This window comes from Hyperolius riggenbachi, chromosome 3 (assembly GCF_040937935.1).
Source record: "Hyperolius riggenbachi isolate aHypRig1 chromosome 3, aHypRig1.pri, whole genome shotgun sequence".
NCBI lineage: Eukaryota > Metazoa > Chordata > Amphibia > Anura > Hyperoliidae > Hyperolius > Hyperolius riggenbachi.
In genome coordinates this window covers 143,211,860-143,234,142 of record NC_090648.1, presented here as the reverse complement: position 1 = coordinate 143,234,142, position 22,283 = coordinate 143,211,860, and the positions used below count along the sequence as shown (strand labels likewise).

At 42.3% G+C, this 22,283-nt stretch overlaps 1 protein-coding gene across 6 annotated transcripts in view; it reads left to right on the top strand.

Moving 5' to 3' along the window:
* The first annotated feature begins 4,330 nt into the window (after nt 1–4,330).
* LCTL (lactase like) overlaps nt 4,331–22,283 on the top strand; it is a 51,385-nt gene continuing 33,432 nt past the window's right edge. For 2 of the 6 annotated variants that reach the window (XM_068275027.1, XM_068275021.1), the window contains exons 1-7: nt 4,331–4,483; nt 10,880–11,036; nt 12,439–12,599; nt 13,396–13,483; nt 15,598–15,707; nt 19,160–19,288; nt 21,955–22,050. In XM_068275027.1, the coding sequence (XP_068131128.1) occupies nt 10,913–11,036; nt 12,439–12,599; nt 13,396–13,483; nt 15,598–15,707; nt 19,160–19,288; nt 21,955–22,050 (708 nt within the window). In that variant the 5' untranslated portion in view covers nt 4,331–4,483; nt 10,880–10,912. Of the gene's footprint in view, nt 4,547–8,833; nt 8,976–10,879; nt 11,037–12,438; nt 12,600–13,395; nt 13,484–15,597; nt 15,708–19,159; nt 19,289–21,954; nt 22,051–22,283 lie in introns of those variants that run through there. The other 4 variants (XM_068275022.1, XM_068275024.1, XM_068275026.1 and 1 more) reach the window with 4 other exon arrangements.

Below are 22,283 nucleotides of genomic sequence, written 5' to 3'. Positions count from 1 at the left end.
CATAAATACATCATTAAGATGCCTTAATACAAACAGACCATCTAAATGGGGTAAGATAAGGATCCTTGTTTACTTTATTGCTCACAGACCTGGTATTAGGATTGACCCAGAGGTATCGTAAATTCTTAGTTCACAAGTTCAGCTAGGGTGGCTGAGACAGTTCATATATCATCAATCTCATACCAATATAGAAAGCTGTTGTCCTTATTCAGACCCTTCTGCACAGCTTTGAAACAATTTATAAATTTTGTTTCTGCTATTAATCGGTCATTAAGGAGGTCATCCCATTGCAGTTTGTGCCTTGTAATCATGTGCCTTCGTAAGGTAGTTGTCCCTACGCGGGTCTTGGTCTTTTCAGGGCTCAATTTTCGGTGGCAGAGAGTACAGATGGCATTGCTCTCATCTGAGGCAGACACACAAAAAATTTCCACACCACTGAGACCTGGGGTGATGGCACTTTGGTGGTGGGGGCCGACTGAGTGTTAAGTGAGGTGCCAGAATCAGAGCAGGAAGAGGAAGATATGTCACGCTTCCGTGCGGAAGCTGAGAAAGATGAGGTGTTCTGTATTAAATAGTCAACTACATCCTGACAATATTGGGGGTTGATGGCACGTGCCTTCTTCTGAACACTGTACTTTGGTCGAGGGCCACACTAAATCACGACAGTGTGACCTCGAACAGACCTGCCAGGTGGCCTGCCTCTGACTTTTGTTTTGTCCATATTGGGGGGGGGGGGGGGGGATGAAGTGAAAGGTATGCACTGACTTGACTAATACAATGTGCAGTCAGTCACACAGGTGCAGTTAACAGGTTTGCACGGAGTGTTATACCACACTGCATGCGCTCACGTAGGTGGGTGGGTGCACTTAAGTGAACACAGCAGGTAGTAGGTATATGCAGTGATGGGTATTACATGTGCACCTGTCACACACAGACAGGCACAGTGACACTAACTGACAGGGCTGTATATAATGCAAGTGGGCCACACAAACACACACAAAAATAGATCACAAGAACAAGATTAGCTCTCAAAAGAGCTGTTGAGGGGTGCTTTATTAACAATAACAATCAGCCAGGAGCAAGCTAACAAGCCTACAAGAGCCTAACTAAGTTTTCCCTATGAGAGTCTGCAGCAGCTATCCCTTTTCTAATTACTGCAGACACACGAGTGAGTCCAATGCCTGACGCTGCCTGCCTTTTGTAAGGGGGGAAGGTGGGGCTCCAGGTACAATGTGCCTGCTGACTGTGATGTAGAGGGTCAAAGTTGACCCTCATGATGCACTATGGGGGCAAAACCGAACTTCCGGAAAAGTTCCCGGTTCGCCACGAACCGTTCGGGCTATCTCTATCCATGTTAACACAAACTAGCTGAAACTACAGGAAATACTTGAAATATCATTTGTCTATATGTGTGAAATACCTACATATTACTCAGTCCTTTATAATAATTTAATGGAGGAAGATTGAAAATGACAGACTAATAATAAAATATGAGGCTTAATAATGTGGTGGCTTAATGCACACATTTTATTATGTAAGTTGCAGGCAGCCTCCACTGTGTCCCTCTTTGTCACCTCCCCCTCCCTGTACATCCCTCTGTCTCTCTGTGCCTCCTTCTATCTTCTTTTGTGCCTTCTTCAGTCCCCCATGGCACCTCTGCCCTCATGTGTCTCGTTTCTGTCTCCTTGTACCTCCCTCAGTTCCCCCATGCCACCTCTGCCCCGTACATCCCTCTGTGACAGGACTGGCATGACTGGAGTGGTAGAACAGGACCAATCTCAAGAATGGTAAGATTGGCGTGACGGGACTGGTATGACAGGACATGACAGGACTGACTGACAGGGCTGGTGTAACTGGACTGGTATGACAGGACTGACATGACAGGACTGTGTGACAGGGCTGGTGTGACTGAACTGGTATGACAGGACTGATGACAGACCTGACTGACAGGACTGGCGTGACTGGACTGGCGTAACTGGACTGACCAGACTGGCGTGACTGGACTGCTATTACAGGACTTGGGAGCGATAAGTTTGGCAACTTGCAATGTAAAAAAAAAAATTATATAAGCTGAACAGAGGCATAATTCTAACTAGGCTTAGTACTATTTGTGTCCATGTTTAATCATCATGTCAGATGTTAGTTCAGGTATGCTTAAAGGACACCTGAAGCAAGAGGTATAGGGAGCCTGCCATATTTATTTCCTTTTAAGCAATACAAGCTACCTGGCTATCCTGCTGATCCTCTGCCTATAATACTTTTAGCCATATACCCTGAACAAGCATACTACAGATCAGATGTTTCTGACATTTTTGGCAAATTTGACGAGATTAGCTGCATGCTTGTTTCTGGTGTGTGATTCAGACACTACTGGTACATGGAGCTGGTATACATAAACATCTATTTGGATGACAGATTAAATAGTTGGCCAGGCAGAAGTATAATGACATATTTTCAGCCTTCTGTGTAGATGACAGCTGAAATATGTTTTAGTTGTCTTCACTTACTAAATGAAAACAGACCAATAACTCTCCTCTCATTTTGCATTCAGAATGTACTCATAATTTCAAGTGATGTTGATCTGTGGTAATGGTGCTCTTTCATCTCACTGCCCTCTCCTTCTCCACTGGCAATCAGTCAAAGAATAGGAGGGTCCAGTACACACATTAAAGGCTCAAATTTTGCATGTTGTTGACACAAGGGTCAAAAGGGACTGGCATGGCATAAATAGCAGAATAATGGAAGACAACTTTTATTATCATTAACATCATATCAGCCAAATCTAGCTCCTGGAGATAACTGCATTTCCTGCTTATTTTCTGCGGGCAATCTGTCGTAGAAGGAGGGATTGAGTGTGGTTGTGGCATCTAGGTGGTATTCAACTTCCTCTGGATTTGTAAGATACCTGCATAGCCGTTTTCCATAGTGCATTGTGCAAGTTAGTGGGACGGGTCTGGATGAGCACAAAAATACATTACAGTCCCTGTGTGGTGATGGAGCTTACTGATTTCTTAGTGACAGGTTTCCAGCCATGGCACAGAGCCAGGTGGCCATGCTTTAAGGTCATATATTAATTGCTGTAATAATTTTTTTGCTTAAAAACTCCTTTAAATAATTAAAAGGGGGAAAAATGTTATCAGTAGTCCCTTTGTTGACTGTTTCCTGCATCTTCTCAGACAGTCCTGTTTATGTTACACCCAATCCAAGCAGCAACAGAATTTTACCCACAGAGCCTGAAGTAGCCCAGTTAAGGTGTACCCAAATTAAAAATACAAGATTTCAGAAATAAAATCTATTTTCTAAATTATAATAATAAATAGCAGCCTTTTTTCGGCTGCCTGATGACAAATATAAAATATTTTACATTTATTGGAGGAACCCCGCCCTTCCTTTCATATTGCTGGGACAGAATCTGGCAGACTGGTGGAGGAGATAAAAAACAAAACACAGGCTGCTACTGATGATGTCACAGAGGAGGTGATCTCAGCTTGTGTGAGATTTCACATAGACGTTGCCCCTGTGCGGGAGGGTAGCTGATAAACTGACAAACATTACTATGATCTAAAACCTCCTACTAAGCTCAGAAGTAATGGCTGCCACCTGTATAACCCTAGTTATGAAAAGAGAAGGGTGAACATCATGCACTGAAATGCTCATAGGCTTAAAGGAGTGTTTATTTATCTTTGTATGTGTCAGAGCAAAGCAACTAAATATTTTAAATTAAAAAAAAAGTTTGGTTTGGTTAGTTAACAACAAGTCTCAGTGGGTGGAGAAGCTTGTTGTTCCCTGGTTCAGTATCATGTTATCCAAAGGTATGAGGCATGGTTATCTGAGAAGATTGCAGCCTGCGGCCTGGAGGTCTGTTGTAGATGGAACACCTGATGAAGGGTTTCTTTACCAAGTATATTATGGAAGTGATTTACTTAGTTTCAGCTATGCAAGCAGTTTCTACACACTCCCCCCCCCCCCAAAAAAAAAAGTCTGGCTCTGAGAGCTGACACAGAGCTCTGAAAACATCTGTGCTTGGAGTTGGACCTTGAAAAGGTCCTCTCCATAGCAACCAATCCTAATACTTGATTCATTTTCAAACATTTACTACAAAAAGACAGTTGGATCTGATTGGCTACTAAAAGACATTAGAAGTAATTTCTTCGGGTCACTTTCTATATATCACTCTAATATTCTTGCTTTTGGGTACTACCCCCTGGTACAAGCTCACCAACACCACGGCTGTGACACTGACTGAGCAAGGAATCCCTCCCAGCAGCCCTTTCTGTATGTTCTGTGGGCCTCAGCTATTTTTCTAGCCTGGATAGTTCTGTTTTGTTTGAGGTTTTGCTGCTGTAAGAGAACAGTAGGACGAGACGCTTCTCTGGGATTGTAGCATTCTCAGTGGTTATGACTCTGCTTTTTGCCTTTGGGACAATTAGCTGGTGTGGCATTTATGGAAGGAACAGAGAATAGACCTTCTTGAACAGTGGAGGTAAGTAGAAGCTTGAGGAAATATATATACAGAACAGAAAAGATAACCCAAGCAGTTCCACAGGTACATCTAACAGCCTGATGTTGTGTTTAATTTTAAAATGTAAATCTGGTTGGATACTATGGGCAATTTCTCCACATTTTCACCAGTTTTTCTTTTTCTTCCTGGTGCAAATCTGAAGCAGTTTTCCAAAGCAAAAAAATCAGAATCTGTATTATTCTAACTTCTGATTAATTATTCCAAAATCATGATTGGTTGCTTTAGACAGCTGCTCTACTTTTTCTCCTTGGTTATTAAGAATATCTTTCCACTTCAATTGTAGCCAGCCATGACTATCTGACATAATCTAGATCTTTGACTTTAAGCACCTTTTAGAGGAGAAACACACTTTCCTTAGTGTTCTTATTGCTTTGAAAAAAAACTGCAGCAAATTTGTTACCATAAAATAGAATTCTACTGTTATACTGCATGTTAGCACTGATGTAAGAGATGTTTACAGATTCCTGTACAGTATATACCGCAGTTGTATTTTGAATAGTGCATTTTGTTAATTGTCCTCTCAGCATAACTTAAAATACTACACTTTCACCCAAGGTGTGTCTGTGATAAGGATGACTGCTAAAGTGGCTTTTGGGCAGTGGGCAGTGGCTAGCGGCTGGATGGTGCACTGGTTAAGGACTCTCCCTCTGATACAGGATATCAGGGTTCGGATCTTGGCACTTCCTGTTTAGTAAGCCAGCACCTATTCAGTGAGGAGACATTGGGCTATAGACTCCCTAACACTGCTACTGCCTATAGAGTGCGTCCTAGTGGCTGCAGCTCTGGCACTTTGAGTCCACCAAGAGGAAAGCGCAATATACTGTAGATGTTCTGTGTCTAAGATAACCTCTGTCTGCAGAAGGGATACATCAGAGATTTTTGAAAACCACCTAAGAATGACAATAAGTCTATGGGCAAACGTGGGGGGGAGGGGTGATTATAGCTGCCCAGAATCGCTGTCCTCATTATTATCTGTATCCAAACTGCTCCTGATCGATCCCGCTGTCGGTCGGTAAATTGCATTATGTGTACCCAGCATGATGTCCTACCATATTGTTATACTATATTGTGTGAGGCTGGGGGAGACCTTTCAGGAATCCCCCCCCCCCCCCCCCCTCTTAAAAATCCTAGGTTTGCCCCTGAAGTACTTCTGTAAATGATATGCAGTTTGGAAGTGGGCCAATTCAGATCTACAGGAAGCACCATGCAGTGGCGTAGCTAAGCTTTTCAACGCGCAGGGACAAAGACAGTTTTGCACCCCCCCTATGGACAAATCAGGCATGGCCATGCATCAGAATGTGGGTGTGGTCATGAGTGGAGTAAAATGTAAAAATGCTGTTTAGGTAGCCCGATGTGCCCCCCTTCCCCCGTTTAGATAGCTAAATGTGCCCCCCTTTAGATAGCCATATGTGTTTCCCTTCCCCACGTTTAGATAGCCAGATGTACCCCTATAGTTAGCTAGGTGTGCCCCCCCCTTGTTCTGCTGTTAACACGTCTGCACTCCTCTGTAGAGGGAGGGAGAGAAGCAGGGGCACTTTAGTCAACCACCTCTCACTCACATGGTAGTGCGGTGGCCATGTTCTGTGCCCCCTTACAGTGCTGCGCTCAGGAACATGTGTCCCCCTTGCCCACCCGTAGCTACGCCTCTGTGGAGAACTGTCGGTTCACCGTTTCTGATCCAAGGCTCCATTTAAGGTCATGGAGCTTCTGGATGTCACTTTAGAGTAATTAAAGTAGGTGATCAAAGCACTTCTCACCTTACCACCATTGAAAAAAATAAATAAAACAAATTCCCACCTATTAAATTGGCCCCATACTGTCCAGAATGGTTTCCCTACAAATTTCACACCTAAGCATGTTGGGGAGAGGGATGTAACTAAACATCTCTAATTACACCGGCTCTATACACTATACATTGTATGTCATTGTACACTGTAATTGTGTGAGTGTGTGTGTGTGTGTGGGGGGGGGGGGGTGATTTTGTTCTTGTTGGACTAGATGTAGGGATACTTTGAGAAGTGTTGTTACTCTGTTTTAAATATATGCTGTGGAGGGTCTCCCAGCTTGCATAATTAGCTGAGCAGCACAGAGCAGGCACACATGTGATTTATTTTAAACGCCTGCACCAATTCACTAATTCTCAACTGCTGGTAAAGATGGACAAGCCCCTTTCACTTCCATTTTTTTCTTTATATTTAATCGATGACCTAACATGGTCACTGAATCATAATTATTAGCTAGCCCCCCCAGCCCTCCCAGCTAATAGTGCTCACCCCACCCCGTGCCCCATTAGAGTACTGACAGCAGCAGAGCGCACTCACCACTCAGCTGTCTGGCCATCATGCTCCTGTCCAATCGGTGTCCTTCCGTCTTCATCCTCTAGCACTAACATCTGTTCTCCGTGACCCAGCAGGATGTTATGTGAGTAGGTACATGCTGCCGGGTCATAGAGGACAGGCAGCAGTGTTCAGGGATGGAGATGAAAAGACACAATAGGGAGTGCACTGGCTGGACAGGTGGAGAGTGCGCTTCCCTGTGAGTACTCTCAGCAGCACAGAGGGGAACATTAATAATTGGGGGGAGGTCTGGAACACCCATCAGCCAACTCTGCTCTGTGGTGCTTCCATAGAAACTATCATACTTGTTTGCATCTGCACTAGCTCTCTCCCCCTCTCTGAAGATCTGGATTTATGGTACCGGTACCTGGAGGGGTGTATGAGTGAGTGATGTGTGGCGATGAGCACGAGTGAGCACTCTATATTGGCCAGTTTTAATTGATTTTAATTGGTTGGTCTGTGTGTTTTGTACTGTTCCCCAATAAAACTGATATTTGTAATTTTTGACATACCTATGAGAGATCACGTTTTCTTTATATTTTTAGTGTTTTGCACTTTTTACGTGGTCACTCCCTCAGTATTAAGAGGTGTGGGTAATTTTGAACTAAGGTGGTGGTTGAGTTAGGCAGTTTATTTTGTTTACAAGTTTCATAGATTTTTAACAGATTTCAAGCTCAAACCTATGTGCAGAGTCTGTCAGAAATAGATCCCCCTCTCATAGGCAAACACAGGGGGGGGATTTCAGCTGCCCAGAATCCCCCCTCAGACCAGGGCCGGTGTCTGGGGACAGGCACAAGTTGAGACACTAGAATATCTGCAGGTATCCTGCAGCTCACAGCACTGCCCCCTTTCTTTCCCTGCTACAGTTGACTGTGTATGTAGCAGCAGCACGTGTACAGAGCATAGAGCAGTAGCGTGTGTACAGAGTATGGAGCAGCTCTGGGGAACTGAACAGAGTCAGGAATGAGCCCAGCCCTGTGCCCTGCTGTGTAAATGCTTCATTTTCCCCTTCATTACCAATGCCGGCTGTCCTCATTATTATCTATATCCAAACTGCTCCTGATCGTTCCCGTTGTTGGTCGTTCGGGTGGGAATTGCATTATGTGTACTGATATCCTACCATACTATTATACTGTAATGTGCGTGACTGAGGAAGACCTTTCAGGAATCCCCCTCATAAAAATCCTGGGTTTGCCCCTGCCTCTGGCCATCTACTAGTCTTGTGTATGGCCACCTAAAGTGTGTGGTGTTTTTGTTTTTGCCCAACCATCCCATCAAAAGTATAGTTAAATTTCATTTTAAGTTTCGTTTTTAAATTTCCATTTTCTTTGCATCTGTCTTGATAAATTAGCTTGAGTGAACCTCTGCATGGCCACGTTCCACAAGTATTATATTAATAATAATATTAGTATCTGTATTCCAGCCTGATATGGTTAATTTTGAAAACCTGTTTGGGTCTTGAGTTTATCCTATGATTTTTTTGCAAACTTAGCTAATGACATCAGCAAAGGGCGCTGAACTTGATGATGGTCAGATAGTAGTGTGAGCAACGGGAACCAGTGGCTCTTGCACAGAGCCGGGACAAGGTCATCCAGCACCCAAGGCTGAGACACCAAAGTGCGCCCCTTCATCCCTCCCACCTCAGCTGTCACACACTGATTGCTATTAGACTAAGAGGGCCACAGGGCCCAAAACCTCCCCAACACCTTAATATCCAGTTATCTGGATTGCAGTCACTGCTATGTATCCCCTTTTCTTATTTCTTTCTGCTTCATACATGATTAGGAATGACAGCTGAATGAATTGTGCGCCCCCTCCTACACTGCGCCCTGAGGCTGGAGCCTCTCCAGCCTATGCCTCGGCCCGGCCCTGCTCTTGCATTGTGACTGTAATAGACATATCTAATTGCTTGCTGAGGGGCTTTATGATTCCGTCAAAAAAAAAAAAAAAGATCACTGACGTCTTTGTGTTTCAGACTGTGCTGCGGGAGCCCAAGCAAATAGATTTAATACAGTCTCTGGAATCTGATGGACGTCACTGGGGTAGGCAGTGATCCTGTACTGAAGTCACATGGCTTATGGAAACTCCTCAAAAGGAACATTACTTTCAGCATAGATGTAAAGTGCTAACTGTGTATCTTTGTGTCTTCTGCTTACTTCTGTGTTATTCTCCATATCTGGAGTTCAGTTATATCATGTATGTATTGTAGGCTTATAAACGACAGAATAGCAGCAGTGTTAAACTACATGTGGCATGTGTAACTGCTCACTCAGTAGCTTAGTAATAGAAGCAATACTCCTGCCAAACTGTTTTTTCCTAGATTAGAACAGATCGAAGAAGGATTTAAACTCCTGTAAGTCTTATCACAGGAACATTCTCTCTAATGCGGAGATGCAGACCAAAATAAAAGCTGTATAGGAGTAGCCTGAGGAAACGTTTAACTTTGTGCCTGTGCATAAAAAAATTACACTTAATTTCCTGTCCTGCTGACAGTCTTATGGAGCATATTCCCCAACAGGGAAACAGGTAGAACTTACAGCTTACAGGTGCACCAACATTTCTACATTCTTTCTAAAAGTTACATGATTATAAGGTTTGGTGAAAGAGGTTTAGTGTATCAACCTCCACAATTGACTGCTGGGGCAGTGATGGAGCAACAATGGGGATGAACCTGATGTGTTTAAAGGGGCACTATGGCGAAAAATTGTAAAATTTAAAATATGTGCAAACATATACAAATAAGAAGTACGTTGTTTCCAGAGTAAAATGAGCCATAAATTACTTTTCTCCTATGTTGCTGTCACTTACAGTAGGTAGTAGAAATCTGACAGAAGCGACAGGTTTTGGATTAGTCCATCTCTTCATAGGGGATTCTCAGGGAGTTATTTATTTTTAAAAGCACTTAGTGAATGGCAGTTGCTCTGTCCAACTGCCAAAAAAACTGTGTAGCGAGCAGGGAAGCTGGCCAGCATCATTGTTTAAATGCTTTTTAGGGAATATCTTTATAAAGAATAAAAGCCTTGCTGAGAATCCTCTATGAAGAGATGGACTACTCCAAAACCTGTCGCTTCTGTCAGATTTCTACTACCTACTCTAAGTGACAGCAACATAGGAGAAAAGTAATTTTTGGCTCATTTTACTCTGGAAGAAATGTACTTCTTATTTGTCTTGTTTGCACATATTTTAAATTTTAAAATTTTTCGCCATAGTTCCCCTTTAAGCTCATTCTTTTTAACCATTTATAATTCCAATCTACTCACATTGATTGTAGTCTGACTCTTTTCTTGTTGCTTACAGGCTTCTCTAAATCTTGCTAGCAGTCTTCTATGTTGCTTGAAGAGCTTTACAGGTGACCTGTCCTCTGAGTTTTTTCACCCAACTAACTTCTTGTTGCCGACCCCACCTCTCTTTGTATACTCAGCTGGAGTACGTGGCGGGTGACACAATTTACAATCTCAGTCATAGCTGGAAGTTCCAATAAGCCGCTCTTCGGGCAATGTGGACGACTTCAAGCAACAAGAAAGGAGTCAGACTGTAATCAAAGTGGTGGGAAGAGGGCCTACGAATGTTGTGCCATATTTTAACATTTTCGAAGCTGGCACACTGCAAATCTGAAGAGACAAAAAAAAAAGTTGTTTGATGGCTCCCATTAACAGATTTTGTATCTCTGTGACATACTTTAACACATGCTATTTTGGTAAGAGACTATTTAAAGTTAAGCCTCCTATAAATGCTAAGTAATATTTGGCCAAGATGATCATTTTGGGCCCTTTTGGCTAAGAATATGGCATCTGCCCCACGATATCCTGTTGTCCCCTCCCCTTGTCCACAGAACAATACACCTTGTATCCTGATCATTCCCAGGAGTCCAGGATTAAAGCCTGAACAATCGATTAACAATCATTAAAGGTGACAGTAGCAGTAGCTGATCCTATGTACAAGACATAGGCAATCACAATACCATAGATAAGAACTGAACAGGGCATGAAGATATCCATAACAGTCAACCTGTATTGTTCAGATGCAGTGACTCCTCCATCACACTTGCTGCGGAATGTCTGTTCCAGTGTTCTGTGCTATCCAGCTGTTGTCACTGCTACTGTATGGATGGGCAGAAGAAGAATTCCAATGGACACAGACAGAACGAGGATCATTTTATTATGGCACTTTCCCACCCAGTAAGTTGATAATGAGTGAATAATAAAATAATACACAGATTCCTATAGTATTTGTCTGTCTGTTCCTCCACAAATAGAGTTAAAAATGTATTATCAGCACAACCAAAATGTGGAATAACTATGTATTCTTTAGCCTAAAATAGCAGTCATATGGATAGTGTCCAAGGTTTTACACCAAAGCAAAATGTGTGATTACCAAGTTAAATGTCTTCATTTCAAGCGATGAATGCCTCCGGTATAGCCCAGACCTCACATTGCCTTGAGACTAAACTACCAACAAATACTGCCTGCCGTAGCACCAAAGCAATGACACACTTTACAATGTCATCACCACAGAAGTTGCAGCCAGGCAGATAAGGACTATTCTAATTTATTGCACAGTAGCACAAAAGCTTTCATGGTTGGCAGGGGTGGTGGTAGATAGGACACTGTGCTTCAAACACGGGACCTCTCACAGACACTGCCAAATATTTCTGACAAGGGCTTGTTGGAAATCTGATCAGGCCCTGCGTGAGTATGGATGCCCCTGAGCAGTAAGCTGGAGCCACTTTTGCAGAAAGAGAAGCGCAGTGTTGATGTTGAGGAGGGTCAGCATGGGATGTGAACAGAGGCTTCCCTCTCCTTAGGTAAGTATGTGAATTTTCTATAAAATGAATAGGCTATGGGCATACTGTACACCTGCAACTGTGGATGTGCGCCTGGCTTTTGGACATAAAGGAATGATATGCATTTTCAGAACTGAGGCATCATGAATCTTGCTCACATGAAACTGAATTATTGTAAATACCTTCCGCAGGCCCAGATTAACCTGAAAGGAGCCTATAGGCACAGATTTCCTGGCACCCTAGACTTCGCCCTCCGTGAACCTACAACCCCCGTGACAAACTGCACCGCAAGTCCCAGCTGTCACTTCTCCCTTACTTCTCTTGCCCGTCATAGGTAGCTACAGGTGTCCCTTAGCATTAGGTAGCCAGAGGTACACTCAGTAATAAGTAGCTAGAGGTGCCTCCAAGTATTATATAGCTAGAACAGCCCCCCCCCCCCCCCCCCCAGTATTACATAGCGAGCGGTGCCCCAGGGAGATCTGGTCAGTGGAATACCTAGAGCTGGGTAAGTTACCTCTCATTTACTCTCTGCTCAGGACTATGCATAGGGAAGGAGGGAGGGAGGAGGGAGGGGAGTGAGCCGCCTTTCCATCATCAGGCGCTTGTAGGCAAATGCCTACAGTGCCTTATGGTAAATCCAGCCCTGACCTTCTGTTTTATGAAGACAAATTATATTTAGGTAATTATAGGATACTGAATCTCAGACTAAACACATTGACATCAGTAATGTCCCATATCTGCGATTGGAGTTACTCTATATCATCACACGGAACTGAATACCTGTGTCTCCTATACAGCCTTCACGTGGGGAGTGGGCAGCTCTGCTTACCAGACAGAAGGTGCCTGGGATAAGGATGGCAAAGGGAAGAGCATATGGGATGTTTTCACTCACAAGAAAGGGAAAGTGTTCTTGAATCACACCGCAGATTCCTCATGTGATGGCTACTACAAGGTCAAGGTGAGAACAGGAACGCTGGACTGCAGCATGCAATAGACTGATGGAATTGTTGTTCAGATTCTCTGGTGTTTTCATTATTGCAAATGAAACACTGGTAAACAATGGAAACTCATGCCTGGTACACAACTTGCAATATTCTGTCAGATCGAAGGGTCGAAATTTCCGTCAGCTCCGATCAGGTTTCCAATAGTTTTTCTGATCAATGTTGTGCAGAAGTGAGAAAGAACCAGTGTGGTTTGAATGATGAAAATACATTTTTTTGTTCTGAATTCTTTGTGGTATGCATGACTGGGGTGTGGTGAGGGTGTGGTTAGGGGTGTGGCAGGGGTGGGTCCTAAAGTGTCCCTCTCTCTAATCTCAAAAAGTTGAGAGGTATGATGTTAGTATATGCTCTTATAATATCTGACTATTGTAATATACTACTTTGTGGACTACCAACTAACAGATTAGCACCGCTCCAATATGTACTGAGCTCAGCTGCTTGACTCATTCATCTTTCTTCTTGCTCTTCTTTTGCTGCTCCTCTCTGTCAAGCTCTTCATTGGCTACCAATTACCCAGAGGATCCAGTTCAAACTCTTAACTCAAACTTATAAAGCTCTCTACAATCCCTCTCCCCTGAACATCTTTACTGTTGTATGCATTGATTGCTGGTGGTGATCCCTCAGGAAGTAACACTGACTACAAGACTTTTGTCTCGAACGTAGTAGGAGATCTACAGGGATATCTTGATATCTGAGAGACATGGGGAAACCTAAACACTAAAAGCAATGGTTTACTATAATTTTATATTACAGGAGGACATAGAGCTGCTGAAAGAACTGAAAGTTTCTCATTATCGTCTTTCCATATCTTGGCCTCGTCTAATTCCCACAGGGATTAAGAGTAAGTACACCCGTACCTTCTGAGAAACACATATGCACTTAGTTGCACAGAGCAATACTCTGAAAGTTCTTCATCTAAAGGTCTGATCCTTTCCATTATACTGAACTTGTGTATATCTGAGGAGATAGAAAATATCCTGATTGTCTTTTTACAAACCTGGGAATTATCAGGTGATTTGTGTAGACTACAGGTGTCCAGCCCATGGGCTGAATCCAGCCCTCCTTGCCATTTTATGTGGCCCTCAAGAGCTTCAAATGTGCATCATTGTAATAGTAAAAGAACAACAGTACACTGCCCTCCCATCTAGGGGAGCACACCTGTGACAGTATTTCTGGTTGGAACATTGTTAATTTTAACCACAGAACCCAATTAGCATGGGGCACCCTCCTTGGATCCAAACTCTCCATGTGGCTGGTAAAACATACACACCTACACACCTTTCAGCTTCCCCCACCCCCCACCAGAAACCTCTCCCCACATTGTAGAGTAGCGCAGAACAGTGCAACATTTACCTGCTCCAACGCTATGTCGGATCTCTTCAGTTCTACCTTTTATTCTTAAATAGAGCCGTCGTGCTTCCTTCCGCTGCCGATTTCCGCCGCTGATCGTTAGATCTCCCCGCAGGCCACCCGTGATGCAGGCTTCCATTGAAGCCTGCGTCACTTCCCTAGTTACAATGTAGCAACACATTGTTTCCTATGTAGCATACTTGTACGCTACATAGGGATTTGCTCAGCGGGGACATCTTGTGGCCAAATAATAAAATTACACCTACTGACTTTAGGGATTAAAAAAAATGTATATGTATGTCGAGAGGGCATATTATTATACATTTATGGGCTAAAAATGAGCGATGGATGTAAAACTGAAAAAATGTACTTTTATTTCCAAATAAAAAAATGATCACCATACATTATACTAGGGATATAATTTTAACGTTGCAATAACCGGGACAAATTGGCAAATAAAATGTGCGGCTTTTAATTATGGTAGCATGTGGTATTTTAAAACTATAATGGTCGAAAACTGCAAAATAATGATCTTTTCAATTATTTTCCTAATTATTCCCGTTAAAGAGACTCTGTAACAAAATTTTGAGCCGTATTTCTTCTATCCCATAAGTTCCTATAGCTGTTCTAATGTGCTCTGTCTTACTGCAGCCTTTCCTAGTTGCACAGTGGCTGTGTTATCTCTGTTATATGATCTAATCTTCTCTCCTCTGTCGGGCTCAGGCAGTCAGGCTGGAATGTGCTGGTCTGCTTGTGATTGGATAGAAGCTATACACACCCTCTCCAGGCCCCCTGCACACTCTGTATGACTCACACACTGAGCTACTCTCAGCCTATCACTTGCTATGTCTTTTGTTTGTAAACACTGCATAAAAATGGCAATTGCAAGCCAGGATTGCAGCAGGGAATGGCAGAAACAGCACAGAGGGGCCCAGGAGAACATAATGAATAGAATGGTATGCTTTTTATTGTAAGAATTTTACAGTACAGATTCTCTTTAAAATGCATTTAGAACAAAATAATTCTTAACATAATGTACCACCCAAAGAAAGCCTAGTTGGTGGTGGAAAAAACAAGGTATAGATAATTTCCTTGTGATAAGTTATTGGGCAATGAAAGGGAAGAGCGCCGAAATGGGAAAATTCCTCTTGTCCATTAGGTGAAATATACCTGCGGGCTGAAATGGTTAATGTTTGCAGAAGTTCTATCAATATGACCTGTACAGGGTTTCTTTTAGAGTTTTATGCCTGGGTATATCATTATACATTTACTGTGCCATTCCCAATTCTACAAGAGGATGGTGAAATGAACAAAAAGAAAATGTCATTACAACACTGCACTGCTGTTATTATCATTATTATTATTTACGTTTGTATAAAGTTTGTTTCTACATAGACTCTGCATTCAATGTAAAAAAAATGGTGAATTGGTGAATAATGGTGTGTATTTCCCATCTGGCCCTCTGCTCTGCTGCTTGCTGAGAAACATAATTGGAGGATTGCAACAGTGTAGCTGCCCAAAGGACCTGCATAATTTGTCATCAACTGAGAATGGGCAGACAAACATCCTCCTCCTCCTCCTAATCTCTCATATTTCCTTCTACAGCTGAAAATGTCAATGAGAGAGGTATACAATACTACAATGATTTAATTAACATCCTTTTGGAAAACAAGATTACTCCAGTAGTCACTTTGTATCACTGGGACTTGCCACATGTAAGTTATAAAAGTTATAACCAAATATTTGTGATATCAGAACTAAGTGAAGTATGGTCCGGTGTTAGTCGTGGAGAAATGCAGACATCAAAGCAACAAACGTTGATTCCAGTAATACCTTTAATGACTAACTGTACATGGTTCATAGCAAGCTTTCAAAACTTTAACTCCTTTCTTCAGGCATTATATAGAACTGGATCAGTTCTATATAATGGTCTGATCGCTTGGAAAAATGTTGTCTGAGTTCTCCATGTATTATATATAACATCTAAAGGGGGCCATTTCCATGCCAGTGTTTAGGATGGACAGAGAAATGTGTTCTACCTGATGAACCACACCTTTCCTGATTCATTCCCATCAACTAATTTGAGCTGTGTCAAAAATGTCGTCCCTTGAGGACTGGAGTTTGACATCCCTGATCTAAAGTTTGGTGCCAGCAATGGAACTGGTTAATGTGGGTTATTATGGTGAAGTCTTGTACCCTTGAGTAGTGGTGGCTCGAGCTTCAAATTTGAGGGGGCTGGGGGAACTTTGCACAATGGGGACACGATGGTTGGCTGGTGTGGCCCATTTCTGTGATCAAAATAGATGTTTGTATTGGTGAGCTTTAAATATTTTTTGCCTAACTCAAGTGATAAAATTAATGCTAACTAGTTCAGCAATTATAGGAACCAAATTAAAACATCTCAAACAGAACTCAGAGGCTTTTCACCACAGTAGATTGTCCAAATTATGGTATGATTATATGAAGAAAAGTTACCTACAGATTTACTTAGCTAGCTTGCTTGCAAGCTTTAATCCTTACTTTGTAGCACGCTACTCCTGTGTGGACAGATCACAGACAAATCATTCCAGCCCCCAGCCTGTGGGAAGCGGCAGGAGGGAGAGAGACACTGTGTATGCAATTCCTTGAATTTTACAGTCAAGAAGTTTTGAAAGCTCTAGTTTATTGGCTAATTTAAAAGAAAAACAGTAAGCTTTCAGCTTGCAAGCCCTCTTCAGACTATATTCCTGTTGACTGACAGTGTTAGAACATACAATCAGAAGAAGGTAGAGAGATTTTTTTGCAAGTATAAGTGTCATCCAGATATATTAATTACAAAGGATCTTGCAAGGATTGTGAGGTATTTATGGTTAATAGATAAGACCCTTGGTTTACTTAAAGTGTAACTGTCAGACATAAAATCAAAAATCAATTCTTTATTTTTATCTGCTAAACAAGTAATATGGATGCTAATCAGGCAATCCAAAAGTTAAAATCTCTATTACTTTTCTTGTTTATAAATGATCATTCCCCAGTTTACCTGACTCTTATTTGGTACATTGCCGCACAAAGGAACTTGCAGGGCATGCTGGGTTGTCTTTTTTTGCTTCTTTATTTTCCCTCAGACTTAACTAATGTACAGAAGCAAAAAAGGACAACCTTGCATGCCCTGCAACTTCCTTTTTGCGGTAACGTACCAAATAAGAGTCAGGTAAACTGGGGAATGATCATTTATAAACAAGAAAAGTAATAGTGATTTTAAAGTTTGGATTGCCTGGTTAGCATCCTCATTACTTGTTTACCAGATAAAAATAAAGAATTGATTTTTGATTTTATGCCCGACAGTTACTCTTTAATGCCTACATGGACTCAGGCTGACATATAGAGTTTTTTACGGAACCTATTCTGTTCACTGTATGCTGCTGGGGCCTGAAAATAGTTAACTGTATGCTACTTAGGGGGGCACAGTGATTCCCAGGGAGGGCCAGTGCCCCAGTGTAGCGTCACCCATGCCCTTGAGAGAGTTGTTACTGGCAACCGACAGGTATATATAAACCATCAAGAATGATTTTTCTAACAGTCTGTGTTCAGTTGATAGTGCTGTTGTATAGTTACATCCTTGTGAAGCCCCTCAGTGACATGCAGGCAATATTAATTGAGCTGCACAAAAGGGAAATATCACCATATACAAATCAGCATTTTGAATATTTCTGTTTCTGCAGCTTCCTTTCTTCTGCATTGTTTTGTTAGTAGAATCCAAACAATGGGCTGTCATGTTCATTACATTTTCTCCAAAACTGGCTCTGGTGATTGGGGAGTATACCTGATTGCCACAGCTCTTAGTAAAGTTAGAGACTTTGGCACAGGTAGTTCAATAGTTGTAGTAAAGCTGTGAAAAACCGTTTCGGTACTACTGAGTAAAGGTGCCCATGCATTGCCCAATTTTCCTGCTCGACCAATCTTTCAATTCAATCATTTTATCAGACGGGGAGAATCAGTTTTGTTCCACTGTGCTCAATGGCTAATATCTGGTCAAATCGACCAATTTACTCGATCAGGCAGGATGGAAAATATTGGTTGATCGTAAAGGAATCGGCTGCCCTGCACATGAAATTGATTGACACAGAATCAACTTTTGGTTTCAGAGCATGGAGGCGTAACGTTCCGATCGATTAGAGAAAGAAAAGAGGAACTCTAGTAAAAATAACATAATGAATAAAATTGCTTATTTTTTTACTATATACATTTATAATTGAAACAGTATTTGGCCATTGTAAAATCTTCCCTCTCTCTGATTTTAACATAATCAAACTACCTACTATCAACCATCGCTTAATGGCCTTGATTCACAAAGTCGTGCGAAGTCATAGCATGGCCACGCTATGCTTTGCATAAAACTTTACGCGCGCTATAGCAAACGTTAACATGCCGCAACGCGTACTTTTGAGCGTGTTGTGCCGCGTGAACGTTCACAAAACGTTTGTTATAGCACGCGTAAAGTTTTATGAGAAGAATAGCGCAGCCGTGCTATGACTTAGCACGGCTTTGTGAATCAAGGCCAATCTCTCTGTATTCTTCCGGCTCCATAAATTCCACACAAGACAGTTGTAAAAAGCCATTATTTCCCAAAATGAAATGAGGTTCACTGACAGGAAACTGTCAGGACCATGGTCAGGATATCACACTGTACGAGGAGTATCACCACAATAACAGCCACACAGACTCCCCTGATGATTTATTAGAGAAAAACGAAAGATTTCTCATGCGAAAGGGAGTATCAGCTACTGATTGGAATTAAGTTCAATCTTGTATTCAAATTCCTCTTAAACATGCATAAACAACTAGCCAACCCCCTCTTCACCTGTGTCACTTGCACTTGCCCCTATTTGGAAGTATGGTGTAGTAGACAGTACAGTCTCAGGTGGTTAGTTTCAGTACTCCTACTCAGAAAGGAAGTATCTGGGTGGAGTTTGGTAATCCATAAACATCAGTGAAATATCACAAACTTTGGGTCGGACACGGACTAAACAATGAGCGATGCACCATGTGACTTCTCAGTGTGCCTCTTGCTGTATTTGGAATCTCGTATGTGGAATGTGCTAATGACTTGTGTGGAGCGCTCTCTTTGGTGTCAGGCATTTCCAGTGACGTTCTCCCTGTAACCACGCTCTCGCTGTGACATCTGCAGGTCCTGCAGGACAAGTTTGGAGGCTGGCAGAATATCAGTATGGTCGGATACTTCAATGATTATGCCAATCTGTGTTTCGAGAAATTCGGTGACCGTGTGAAATACTGGATCACATTCAGCAATCCCTGGGTGAGTCAATCGTAAGTAGCTGCTCAGTCACAAATACCTGTACATTCAAAACCCACCCATCATTGTGAAATAGATTTCTAACAAAGTATCCTGAAGTTATCCTGGAAGATCTCCCCACGAGTCTGATTATTCAGGCTGGAGGTCATTGGAGGAGATAAGAAATCCTGCAAACCTGGACTGCATTTATTATAAACAGTTTGCTATGAAGTTACAGTATTTTGCTTCCCCCATCTGGTTCATAGTAAGGAGGAGTCAGGATTGCGGAAGGGTTGAGGAATTATGGGTATTCGGTATTGTGGGCGGTTACAGTCATGTGCATGGACCCACTAGAAGAACTTTTTTTTTGTTAAATATATCTAGGAAAATCTATTTTTTGCAGCACTTCCATGCCTACTACTGCGGTCACATAAACACTGATTTCCCAGCCATTCAGCAACCAATGGTCTGATATAATCCGAGACATTTTGGAGACAGTACTCACCTTAAGCCTGCTAATATCTGCAAAATGGTATCAACCTGAGACAAGGAGATAAATAAATTATACATACCTGGGGCTCCCTCCAAGCTTATCGCTCCCTCGCTGTCCTCCTGCGTCGCCTGGATCCTCCGCAATTCGGCCCTGAAAATCATTCGGTCAGAGGCGTACTGAGTACAGTAGCCGGACTGCGACTGCGTCCCGATTGAAGGAGTTTACAAACCAAATTGCAGAGGATCCAGGAGGACAGCTAAGAAGCGATAAGCCCGGAGGGGGGTAAAGGAAGCCCCAGGTATGTATAATTTTTTTTTTAAATAAGTTTTATTGAATTTTTGAAAACAAAAAATACAAAAAAATATAACAGTCCCATAAAACCCAGTCCCCCCACCCCCCCAAAAAAAACTCCTATAACCCTTCCCCTCACATTCCCTCCTGCAAGACGTGCAGTAAGATGTACTCAGGAGCTTGTGTGAAAGCAATGTTATGGAGCTAGATAATATATATTCTATACCATGTTTTTTTAGGTGTTCCAACTAAGGAATCCAGATCCTGTCAAATTTGAGGTGTCCAATAAATCCATTCTGAGTCCTCCAAGTCAGGCACATCCCCACACCAATGTATAATTTTTTATATCCCCCTTTCTCAGGTACATTTAAAACCTGGTGTACACTTACTAGGCATCTTGCCTCTACATGAATTGGCACCCAATACCTTGCTTGGGTGACATTTCAGGGCCACGGCTGTACAGACAGTATGCAGTGACATCACGTGGCTGAATTGATTTGCCAACTGATCTCTGGCTGTACACACACTACATTCTCGCCTTGGCCGAGTTTTATCTAGCTTGTGTACAGGGTTTTATGCTAGGAATACACGATAAGATTTACAGTCAGATCCATTATTTCCGTCAGGTCCGATCTGATTTCCGATCGATTTTCTGTTCACTTCTCTGGAAAATTGATTGGAAAATCAATTGGAAATCATATTGGACCTGTCAGAAATAATCAATCTGACAGTAAATCTGACAGAAAATCTCATTGTGTGTTCCTAGCATTATGGTGGGCATACACCATACAATTTTTTAAATATCATTTGAATTCAAGAATTGCAATCAATTTTTCTGACTGACTAACATTTAAAAAAATCTGACCAATGTACCACATATATATGTTCAATTTTTCCATAATTATAATAATGACATGGAACATGGCATTTCTCGCCGTCCTCCTGCGTGCCTCCGTTAAGCTGCAACCTTCTCCGGTATTCGACTCAGTGACGTCAGCATGGGGCCTTCAGCGCATGCGTTGACCTTCTTCGCAAGTACAGAAGACCCCGGCTGACGTCACTCAGTCAGACTGAGCCCGACTGAGCCGAGTACCAGGGATTGATTGCGGCTGAATGGAGGATTTCTGAGGACTGTGGGAGGACGGCGAGGGACACATCCATGCTTATGGGGCTGGAGGAATCCCCGGGTAAGTAAAAAAGCGGTCCCTTTCTTCATCTCTGGGTCTCTTTAAGCTGGCACCTACTTACTTAATTGTATCAACTTACTTGATCTACATGGCCTCAAAATGTTGGCTTTGCCTTTGTTTCATTCACTACAATAAAAGTTGATACAATTAACTAAGGAGGTGGATTTTTTATAGAAGTGGCTCCACCCACTGTATTCAGTCTCAAGCATTCTGCTTTATGTGAGGTTGGCTATACTGTCAGTTGTGCAAGATTACCACTTCTATTTATCTAGAACAGAGTATGGTGTCTACAGTATTTAAAGCAGCCTTTTTTCTTCCTGGGATATGATACATTGTGATTTCCTTTCATACTAACTTTTGATCATCTAACAGCAGGCAGTGCAGGATTGGCTAGCAGGTTCACTTGCATCCTCCTGTGATCTCTGTCAAAACTTTGGGTAAATAGGGGTGTATATTTAAAGGGACCCCGAGTAGAGGAATAAAATGGATTTCTGAACTTACCTGGGGCTTCCTCCAGCCCCCCGAGGTCCCTTGGCGTCCTTGAGGTCCCTGGCGGGTCTGTTAGGTATGTGACTTCAGCCAAGGAAGGAGGAAGCCCCAGGTAAATTTAGATTTCCATTTTATTCCTCTGTTCAGGGGCCCTTGAAAAGAAATATAAAATACAATCTGTGCATCAGTCTGGGCCCCCTCCAGTGACTAATGCCTATGTCTCTGTGCAGTCAGTGGCAGTGGAAGGCTACGAGACAGGAGAACATGCACCAGGCCTGAAGCTGAGAGGAACGGGAGCGTATAAAGCTGCACATAACCTCATTAAGGTAACAGAATGCAAGAAACATACAAAGCAAAAGTAAGCCGGAAAGTATCAATCATATGACTGAAATGAAGTTGTTGGTTTAACTACTTATCTGTACTTATCCGATCAGATTCATGAAATTGATCCAATGAAAAGCCTGCTGTCTGGCTCTCCAAAAAAAAGGCGTAACATTGTGTCATCAATACACAAACTAGTTATTAGTTTTTGATTGTTAACACGTCACAGGCCCCAAGC